Source organism: Phycodurus eques, chromosome 1, assembly GCF_024500275.1.
Source record: "Phycodurus eques isolate BA_2022a chromosome 1, UOR_Pequ_1.1, whole genome shotgun sequence".
In the NCBI taxonomy this organism is placed as follows: Eukaryota; Metazoa; Chordata; class Actinopteri; order Syngnathiformes; family Syngnathidae; genus Phycodurus; species Phycodurus eques.
In genome coordinates, this window is record NC_084525.1 from 49508529 (window position 1) to 49520064 (window position 11536).

Consider the following 11536-nt stretch of genomic DNA (forward strand, 5'->3'; position numbering starts at 1 on the left):
ACATCCCTGGTCCACACCATTTCTCAGGAACAAGCCGGAATTTGATTCAAATTCTCTGTCTGTTTTTGCCGTAGATTATGTGTTTGAGCAAATACTCCACTCATCAAACACGGAGCTGGCTGAGGCACAGCAGATTCTACAGAACATTCTTTTAAGGCGCCTCTACAAGTATGTGGGTCAAACCCAACCTAAGAAATCCCTGAAAGTCACCCAGGTGCGTGTTTGCCCGTAGCATTACATGCACAACCAACACAAAACCGAGCATTGTTGTCTTTGTAAAAGGCAGATGTATTAATATGGCTTATCTCATTATACTGTGCACCTGTACCGACTGAGTGTACGGTACAACACACTTTTTAAACATATTGTTAACTATTGTTGTGCGAGAATAATATTTATTGAAAATGTGGTACAGAATTGATAGGTGCTGTGTGCTGTGACTACCCCTAGATGGCAGTAATGCCTAAGGTATGGCATTCCATAGCCTGTTGATAGTGAATAAAAACATAAATGTGCAGTTTTACTGTATTGGGGGGGGTCAGGAAAACAGTGGCTGGTGTGATCATCATTTTAGAGTGGCCTTTTATTGTGAGCAGCCCAAGGCACACACACTGGTGCAATACATGCGTTGCATTAGGCAAATGGTGGTCACACCATATGGACTGGTTTTATGACCCCTGAAACTCCCTAATACAGTAAAACTGCATATTTTAGAGTGGCTTTTTACTGTGGGCAGCCTAAGACACACCTGTGCAATTTTCATGCTATCTAATCAGCTTCTTGATGCTGTATGAATAACTCAGCAAAGGAGAAGTGCTCACTGACACAAATTTTGACGGAATAATTATGAGAAATACACATTTTGTGGATGTAGAAAAGAGCTTAGATCTTTAAGTTCAACTGATGGAAAAATGGGAGCAAAAACAATAATGGGTTATGTTTTTGTTCAGTATTCTGTATGTTGGAAGGGAACGAAATAAAGCATTCGCAAATCAACATCCATGAAAATGTTCATGACATACTGAATTTTAATTCATATGCATATGTTTTCAATGCTTCCCATGGGCTCACCACCTGTGGGAGGGGCCATTGGGGTCAGGTGCAGTGTGAGGTGGGCGGTGGCTGAAGGCGGGGACCTTGCCGATCCGATCCCCGGCTACAGAAGCTGGCTCTAGGCACGTGGAATGTCACCTCTCTTGGCAGGGAAGTGGCGTGAGCTGGTGTGTGAGGTCGAGAAGTTCCGACTAGATAGTGTGGACTTGCCTACACACACAGCTTGGGCTCTGGTACCAGTCCTCTAGAGAGGGGTTGGACTCTCTTCCACTCTGGAATTGCCCACGGTGAGAGGCGCCGAGCAGGTGTGGGTATACTTATTGCCCCCCCCCCCCCCGACTTGGCGCCTGTACATTGGGGTTCACCCCGGTGGACGAGAGAGTAGCCTCCCTCCGCCTTCGGGTGGGGGGACGGGTCCTGACTGTTGTTTGTGCCTATGCACCAAACAGCAGTTCAGAGTACCCACCCTTTTTGGAGTCCTTGGAGGGGGTGCTGGAGAGCGCTCCCGCTGGGGACTCCATCATTCTGCTCGGGGACTTCAATGCTCAAGTGGGCAATGACAGTGAGACCTGGAAGGGCGTGATTGGGAGGAAGGGCCCCCCCGGTGTTCTGTTATTGGACTTCTGTGCTCGTCACGGATTGTCCATAACGAACACCATGTTCAAGCATAAGGGTGTCCACACGTGCACTGGGCACCAGGACACCCTAGGTTCGATGATCGACTTTGTGGTTGTGTCATCGGACTTGCGGCCGCATGTCTTGGACACTCGGGTGAAGAGAAGGGGGGAGCTGTCAACTGATCACCACCTGGTGGTGAGTTGGCTCCGATGGTGGGGGAAGATGCCGGTCCGACGTGGCAGGCCATAACGGATTGTGAGGGTCTGCTGGGAACGTCTGGCGGAATCCCCTGTCAGAAGGAGTTTCAACTCCCACCTCTGACAGAACTTCGCTCCTGTTCCGGGGGCGGCGGGGGACATCGTGTCCGAGTGGACCATGTTCCGCGCCTCCATTGCTGAGGCGGCCGACCGGAGCTGTGGCCGTAAGGTGGTCGGTGCCTGTCGTGGCGGCAATCCCCGAACCTGTTGGTGGACACCAACGGTGAGGGATGCCGTCAAGCTGAAGAAGGAGTCCTATCGGGCCTTTTTGGCCTGTGGGACTCCTGAGGCAGCTGATGGGTACCGGCTGGCCAAGCGGAATGCAGCTCTGGTGGTCGCTGAAGCAAAAACTCTGGTATGGGAGGAGTTTGGTGAGGCCATGGAGAAAGACTTCCGGACGGCTTCGAGGAAATTCTGGTCCGGCGTCTCAGGAGAGGAAAGAAGTGCACCACCAACACTGTGTATAGTGGGGATGGGGCGCTGCTGACCTCGACTCGGGACGTTGTGAGTCGGTGGGGAGAATACTTCGAAACCTCCTCAAATCCCACCGACACCCCTTCCCATGAGGAAGCACAGTGTGGGTTCTCCTATCTCTGGGTTTGAGGTCACCGAGGTAGTTAAAAGGCTCCTCGGTGGCAGTTCCTAAAGGCTCTGGATGTTGTGGGACTGTCCTGGTTGACACACCTCTGCAACATTGCGTGGACATCGGGGACCGTGCCTCTGGATTGGCAGACTGGGGTGGTGGTCCCCCTTTTTAAGAAGGGGGACCGGAGGGTCTGTTCCAACTACAGGGGGATCACTCTCTTCAGCCTCCCTGGTAAGGTCTATTCAGGGGTGCTGAATCTCGAATCTCAGATTTCAAGAGGAGCAGTGTGGTTTACGTCCTGGCCGTGGAACAGTGGACCAGCTCTACACCCTCGGCAGGGTCTTCGAGGGTGCATGGGTGTTTGCCCAACCACTCTACATGTGTTTTGTGGACTTGGAGAAGGCGTTCAACAGTGTCCCTCGGGGAGTCCTGTGGAGGGTGCTTCGGGTGTATAGGGTACCGAACCCCCTGATACGGGCTGTTCGGTCCCTATACGACCGGAATCAGAGTTTGGTCCGCATATCCGGCAGTAAGTCTGACTCGTTCCAGGTGAGGGTTGGACCACCCTTTGTCACCGATTCTGTTTATAACTTTTATGGACAGAATTTCTAGGCGCAACCGAGGCGTAGAGGGGGTCCGGTTTGGTGGCCTCAGTATTGCATCTCTGCTTTTTGCAGATGCGGTTCTGTTGGCTTCATCAAGCCGTGACTTCCAACTCTCACTGGAGCAGTTTGCAGCCGAGTGTGAAGCGGCTGGGATGAGAATCAGCACCTCCAAATCTGAGACCATGGTCCTCAGTCGGAAAAGGGTGGCGTGCCCTCTCCAGGTCGGGGATGAGATCCTGCCCAAAGAGGAGGAGTTCTAGTATCTTGGGGTCTTGTTCACGAGTGAAGGAAGAATGGAACGGGAGATCGACAGGCGGATCGGTGCAGCGTCTGCAGTGATGCGGACTTTGTATCGGTCCGTTGTGGTAAAGAAGGAGCTCAGCCGAAAGGCGAAGCTCTCGATTTACCGGTCGATCTACATTCCTACCCTCGCCTATGATCACGAGCTGTGGGTCGTGACCAAAAGAACAAGATCCCGTATACAAGCGGCCGAAATGAGTTTCCTCCGCAGGGTGTCCGGGCTCTCCCTCAGGGTGAGAAGCTCGGTCATCCGGGAGGATCTCAGAGTAGAGTCACTGCTCCTCCACATCGAGAGGAGCCAGATGAGGTGGCTGGGCCATCTGATTCTGATGCCTCCCGGGCGCCTCCCTGGTGAGGTGTTCCGGGCACGTCCCAGGACACGCTGGAGAGACTACGTCCTTCGGCTGGCCTGGGAACGCCTCGGGATCCCCCCGGAAGAGCTGGATGAAGTGGCTGGGGAGAGGGAAGTCTGGGCGTCCCTGCTAAAGGTACTGCCCCCGCGACCCGACCCGGATAAGCGGTAGAAAATGGATGGATGGCTGTTTTCAATGCTGTCGAGTTTATATTGATGTAAATAGCTGTAAAAATCTAAATGAAATGATTGCTGTAAACAACAGATTTCTGCAGTAATGATTCACCAACGGCGTTATGCTGGGAGGAACACTGTATATGTGAACTTTGCATTGCTCGTGATTCACCTGGTGAAAAGTGTAGAATGAAACTTATCGTAATCGTCATCATCATCATCATCTCATCCATCCGAAGGAAATGCTTCATTCCTGGGAGGCGGACTTGGCGAAGTCAGTCCCTCAGACGGGCGCCCTCGATGTGACTTTTGTGCCTGAAGACTTTGTCGTGAGCGTGAGTTTCTCTTCGTTCATTTTTTTGAGGGGGGGTTTGCTTTCCAGTTTGTCAGCCATTACTCAATTCTTTTGATGTTGCCTTTCACTTTAGGTCATTCATATGGACTACGGGATGAAAAAGGAGAACCCCATCGACAATATGCGTTTCTATTGCAAGACTGACCCCACCAAAGCCGTTCAGATACACAAGCATCAGGTCAGAACTTTACCACAAGGTTTCATGACTATTTGCTTGAGCTCCACAAGCATGGAAGACCTTTTGGCTCTCTTTCGCTCACTCTGTCTGTCAGGTGTCCAAATTTCTGCCCACGCACTTTTCTGAGCAACTGATCAGAGTTTACTATAAGAAGATGGATGACGAGGGCCTGGTTGCGGCGAGGAAGCACTTTGTGCAGTGGTGCATTAACAAAAACTTCACAAAACCTCAGGTAACATTTTTGTGCTACTATGTTAGGAAAGAGATACTGTAACTGCTAGTTAGCAATATGCTGCTTTTTAAAAATCCAAGGCTACGGTAATAAAGTGTATCTGTAACTTGCAGGATGGAGATGTAATTGCACCCGAACTGACTCCCTTGAAACAAAGCTGGCACGACAGAAAAGGAGACACGGATGGTGAAGAGTTGGCCTGTAAAATGGCTCTTTTTCAGGACTAGGACCAGTACAGTTGTTTGTAACTTTGAAATAGTGGTGAGTCAAAATATCATTTTAATTTTTTTTTTAAGGGGGTAAAGCATAATCAGAAAAGAATCATCAGGTTTTCACACCAAATATATTTTGTTCCCGCGTGATTCATGTTGCCGTACTCAGGGTTTCTACGCAGATTGGAACCTCGGCTTTGACGTACTTAGTTTGATTTAAATCCGTTTAACCGGGGTTTTATTAGGTTTTATTCTTTTAGGATCAGTTGCATTTTCACACTGTCATGCATTTCCAACATGGACAACCATAACTAGCCCATAATAGTCTTTTTAATGAACAAATGATACAGAATGTATTGTTTCCATCCATTGCACAGCCTCTGCATACAGAACGAATGTATTGGTAATTGTTCCATGTTTCCCGTTATTATCAAGTAGCTGTTTGTGTTTGTGTGTTTTTTGCATGCATCTATCTTTATTTAAAGGTTTGAGTGCAATTCTTTTATCTGAGATGTTTGGGGTGTTTTTCTTTCCCTCTTGCAATAACCAATTTCAACTACATCTTATTTATCTGTGCGTTTGAGCTTAACATATTTATATACCGCAGGTACTTCTTTTCTCTCACAGTATGTAATCCCTGGTTAAAAAAAAAAAAAAAAGTGAAAGAGTATGTCAACCAGTGGTGGCAGTTGAAAACAGTTTGTAAATAAAACATTTTCATTCATTTATGCAATTAGACATGATTGAGTGTTTTTTTTTTTTTTGCCTCTTTTCTCCTCTCAGTCCTGATTTGAAACGTGTTCCATAAAAGAATGCACTTACAATGCATAAAACGTGAGTTATTTTTGGGTCAGTTGATTTCATGTGGGGGGGTGAGGTTGTTTTTCCTCATCACAGGCTTCGTTTGTGAAAACCAGTTCCCTTTTCACAAAGAAAACAACAGCCTGAAGTTTGAGTGGACAGGATGCCCAGTGAGTTAAAATATGTTCTTCTACCACCATGCATTTTTAGGTGACAATATATGAACTGTCAGTAATACATGTATTTTTCTGCTTTTTTTTATTTTATTTTTTATTTACACGGCGACTCATAACTGCATTGAAACGGTGTTCTTGTTATAAAAAGCATTGAACACCAGAGGGGGCCATAGACTCAGCCAGCGTCTTTCCAAAGTCCAAAGAACGTACATGGGAAAATATTGTCGTTTACAGTACATGACAATAAATTTAATTGGATCTATTTTAATATATATATATATATATATATATATATATATATATATTTTTTTTTTTTTTAATTATTATTATTATTTTATAATAATACGTAGCATGTAATAATGATTTTTTTCAAACCAGTGCATCGAAGTCAGGCAAATGTACCGCTACCTCATCAGTGACTTGCAGGTACAAAAGTAAAAATAAATTTTTACTGTCAATCATATAAAATATGCAATTTGATAACAGCACAATGGGGGCGGGGGAATAATTTATATCTTATTAACTTTAAGTGCTCATACTGAGAAGCTGGATTTTTTATTTTTTTTATTTTTGGCACTGGCTCAGGTTTGTATGCTATCAAAAAGGTGTTCCCATAGCTTCGCTAACAATGTGAACTGGTTCAGAAAAAAAATGCTAAATTAGCTGATGATAATTGAGCCGTCCCTCGCCGTATCACGGTTCGCTCTCACATTCACACCTACGGGCAATTTAGACTCTTCAATTAACCTCCATTTCACACTTCAAAAACAGGATAGTGCAATGTGTGTACTGCAAAGCAGAACTGGCTAACACAACTGCGCGTCAACGGTAAACATCTTTGGCTAATATTTTAAAGCCTACAAGAATTGTAATCGATCCACTCTCATTTGCTTACACCTACGCCACACACCAGGCCAGGCCCCGCCTTTTAAAGCCACACACATCCAAAGTCATAGATACTACAGCATGGAATTGTCATCCCAAGTGAACTCAAATTTTAAAAATAATACCTAGACCTCACATTCATATTTTGTGTTGCTATTATGCATAAAGCTTGAAAATACATATACATCTCAATAATAATATAAATAAATAATTATCAGATTGAGCCTGTGAATTTTTGTAGCTTTGCACAAGACGTAACGTATTCGCCACGTGTCATTCTTGGAGCCGACAACATCAACCATCCATCCATCCATTTTCTGAGCCGCTTCTCCTCACTAGGGTCGCGGGCGTGCTGGAGCCTATCCCAGCTGTCATCGGGCAGGAGGCGGGGTACACCCTGAACTGGTTGCCAGCCAATCGCAGGGCACATAGAAACAACCAACCATTCGCACTCACATGCACACCTACGGGCAATTTAGAGTCTCCAATTTATGCATGTTTTTTGGGATGTGGGAGGAAACCGGAGTGCCCGGAGAAAACCCACGCAGGCACGGGGAGAACATGCAAACTCCACACAGTCGGGGCCGGGGATTGAACCCCGGTCCTCAGAACTGTGAGGCTGACGCTCTTACCAGTCGGCCACCGTGCCGCCCAACATCAACCATTTCTCTTAAATAAGGCCATGGATGGGGAATACTTTGCGTCTCCGAATCTGTTGCATCATCGTTAATGCTCCTTAGATCTCAACCGCCGTTGACGTTACCTCTCTCTGTTTCAGATGTTGTCATCTGTGAAGCTTGGGGGGGAATAATAATAATTGACCCTGCCTATTTTGACCAAGTAAGTAGTAGAAAGTACACACATATTTTCAAATGCAGGGAGTAAAAAAGTCATCACAAAAATAAGTATTTATGCTTGATTACTTCCCACCACCAGACGTATGCAGGGACACACCACCACATGCACTTTGCACAGACACACATACTCACACACGCACACACTTCCTCATCCTGTGGCGCTGTGGGTAGGTATGAAGAGGAATACCAACACACACTCATACACACATAAACTGTGCGCAGGCAGGACCAAGGCCATCAGCCTGCTAGTATTTTTATAATCTTCATCCTCTCTGACCTGTTGCTCCCCTCCTGGCGCCAGTGGTCTCAGCCCTCCCTCTGTGATGCCTCAATCTTTCGCACGCACACACACACATACACGGTGCTGTACACTCAGCGGCCCCTGCAAGGGTAATTGAGACCAGCTGTTGCAAGGTGCCTCTTCCCTCAACTCTGCACCCCCCCGCAACCACAACCTCCCCGATGCTGCACTTGCCTAGCTTCCCCCCCCCCAAAAAACATGCCCATCCTCTGCTATTTTTTTTTTTTGCTTTGACTTGCAAGCGCAAACTTGAGATACAAGTCCTGTGCGGTGGCAGTAAACTCAATTCAACTCGCTTCACAATGTATGCAGCAATTTGGCAAATATTAAACAATTCTTCCAAAAAGTGGCTTCGAGCTGTTTCTTGCCACTCCCAGCTGAAGTTTATCAAACTAAACATTAAAAAAAGAGAATTAAACATTGTGTATTTAAAACAACTAAATAGCTTTGCCTTATGAAATCTGCTTAGCTTAATGCTAACAAACAATGCAAAACGCCATTGACATGCTAACGGTTAGCAGCGATAGTGGCAACTGAGAAGCAATGGATATTTGAAAACAAACCGATGACACGACACATGCAGACAGATAAGAGCAATACTTGCAGGCATATATTATTTATCAGATACAAAAAAATGACTAATATTCAGAGGTGTGCAAAGGGTGGCCCCTGCCTCCCACCCCCCCAGTCAATGATTGTTTTTCATGGGTCATCACCAAAGCAGCAACACAACTTTGCATGCCACTGCTAATATTACAGCATCTTACAGAGTCACTTAAATGGTAGTAATAGTACTATTTCTCTTCGTTTGTGTCTGCATGACTGTGTTATACTGCCCCCCCCCCCCAGTGGGCAAGGCAGGCACAACAGTAGGAGCAGCACAATGGATTGGATTACAGCATTAAATCGTGATACAGACTGTTTGATTCTTTACATTCAAGTTAATTGTTATTAGTGTATTCTTTTTTTAAATAAAGCACTATTTTATAGACTGCTTTTTCCCTTATTATTATTAGTTTTTTTTTTTTACATCTAGTGACAGGCAAGAATATGTAAATGCTCTTCCACTAGATGGCAAAAGCAAGCTGTGTGCATAATACACATGTTGCAATTCATACCACAGAATAATCGATTTGTGTTCAACTAAACCAGATCTCACATTGAGTGAATACAATTTGTGAGTAAAGTGAGATGAGACCATTATTTCAGGTGACACGACGCGCAAAACATTAGGGATATTGGTCTACTGGGCAAAATTTCTGGGTGATCCTAAAATGTCAAAATCCTCAACAGATGCTTGAACCGTAACTGGACCGATACACTTTCAAGGATGAATAAAATAAAATAACCTTTCGTCAATAAAAATTGGGAAACATTGCTGTAATCCACCATCTTGTGACGGTGTGAGCGAGGTGCACCATGGCGTCGGAATGTGTGAAGTTTTTTTTTGTCGGAACCGGTATGTCAGACTCTCTTTTCCAGCTGGTCTGGGGTTAAACTGTTTGTGGCTGTGTGTGTCACGGCCTCTCATTAGGGGGTGAGACGCTGCGGCTCCAGACCCCCATAGTAGGATTGCTGGATGAGTCTGCAGTGATCCTGCTACTTTGATGCCCCTGACCCCCAGTCCCTCCAGTGGGAGGTTAATGAGCCACAGAGCGCTCTGCGGGCCTGTTGTTGTTGTAAGGTTGGAGGTGGGAGCATTAAGAAGAGCTACAAGGAGCCTCCAAACCACAGAAATGTGTGAGGCGGTCGCTCGCTCTCGTGGGATCAGATGACCTGGCTGTTTAGGTGTGGGGATGGGAGAAAGGATATTAAAATACTCACAATGGCACCTGCACCTCATGCTGGCTTTGCAAATGTTACCGTAAAAGCCAACGCATTGGCGTGAGATGGTTTGAATCTTAAACCATCTCACACCAATGTTTCTCTTTAAACTTTAAGACAACGCGAGTAAAAAAATCAAAAGACTGTTGCAAATGTGTCAGTTTTTATGTTTGAGTAAAACTGTTTTTATAAAATTATTTTATTTTGTTAATAGCCGCCCCCCCCCCCAAAAAAAAAAAATAAAAAATTGTGAATCCGTTTTTAATAGCACTCTTTAATATTTGACTTCGTAGTGAAGTAATATTAGTCATTATTTGCATATTGTAAAAAAAAATACATGCCTGTGAGTGTTGTTATATTGTCTGTCTTCATGTTTGTGTTCAAATGTCCGTTTCCTGCAGCGTGATAACACCGCTACATAGATGCTATTTCTTAGTCCGTCGAGGGAGGTCGCTCCAGCACGGGCGTGTTCTTGGCCAAGAAGTGTCTGATGCTCAATTGTGAGCAGGCACGTTGTCAGTCCATAGAGTGAAATATTTCCACCTTTCATTTCTTATCCACGTGAGTGATAGCATTGTATTCTGAAAATTTGGAACGCCTAGTCTAAATAAATCTCCAGGCAGTCGCTCCCACTTTTCAGTCATGGGAGAATCTTCCCCAAAGCGCCGCTCAGTTTAATGAAAGCGTGGTTAAATTACAGCAGCCATCACCATAAATCAAACAGAAAAGGAAAATTTTAAATCTGCAGGGCCTACAGTTGCGTTCTATCTATTGCCATCTGTAATTACCGACCCTAATTACTAGCCTGTCTTGACTCTTTCTGGTGTCTGTTTGCCTCCGTGGCCTGAAAATTGACCTTCGCACTCGGGCGCATTGCTGAGCAGACGTGTTGATCCGAGCGAGGCCGAGCAAGCCTCGGCCCGCAGGAGGAAAAAACAGGTGCTCGTGCTTTCTTTCCTTCGTTTTCTTATTCTCATCATCATTTCCGCGTCTTTTCTCTGCGCACGCGTTGGAGTGAAAGGAGTCGTGCTGGCTGATCGCACCAGCGTTGAATAAAGCGAAGAACTGGTGTCAATCAATGTGGGTAATTTCCGAACAAGTACAGTGCAACATTTGTCATTTCTTCTATGTTTACATGACTACAGGAAAAACAAACAATTGTGAAACTGAAAATTTCAGATGCAGGAAAACACCTTGACCGGGGATGCACCTTACCACTTTTTTTCAGACCAAATACAACCCTAATTCCAATGAAGTTGGGACGTTGTGTTAAACATAAATAAAAACAGAATATAATGATTTGCAAATCACCTTCAACCTAGATTTAATTGAATACACTACAAAGACAAGATATTTACTTGATTGTTTTTAGCAAATAATCATTAACTTAGAATTTTATGGCTGCAACACGTTCCAAAAAAGCTGGGACAGGTGGCAAAAAAGACTGAGAATGTTGAGGTATGCTCATCAAACACCTGTTTGGAACATCCCACAGGTGAACACGCTCATTGGGAACCGGTGGGTGCCATGATTGGGTAGAAACGGAGCTTCCCTGAATTGCTCAGTTATTCACAAGCAAAGATGGGGCGAGGTTCACCTCTTTGTGAACAAGTGCGTGAGAAAATAGTCGAACAGTGTAAGGATAATGTTCTTCAACGTACAATTGCAAGGAATTTTGGGATTTCATCATCTACGGTCTATAATATCGTCAAAAGGTGCAGAGAATCTGGAGAAATCACTGCATGTAAGTGGCAAGGCCGAAAACCAACA

At 45.3% G+C, this 11536-nt stretch overlaps 1 protein-coding gene across 1 annotated transcript in view; it reads left to right on the forward strand.

Annotated features, from left to right (window-relative positions):
• The window catches only part of samhd1 (SAM domain and HD domain 1), a 13461-nt gene extending 7806 nt beyond the window's left edge, over positions 1-5655 (forward strand). Inside the window, exons 12-16 of the mRNA XM_061697684.1 lie at positions 75-214; positions 4185-4280; positions 4374-4478; positions 4573-4710; positions 4824-5655. Coding sequence (XP_061553668.1) covers positions 75-214; positions 4185-4280; positions 4374-4478; positions 4573-4710; positions 4824-4937 — 593 coding nt within the window. The 3' untranslated portion in view covers positions 4938-5655. The remainder of the gene's footprint in view (positions 1-74; positions 215-4184; positions 4281-4373; positions 4479-4572; positions 4711-4823) is intronic.
• Positions 5656-11536: the final 5881 nt, after the last annotated feature.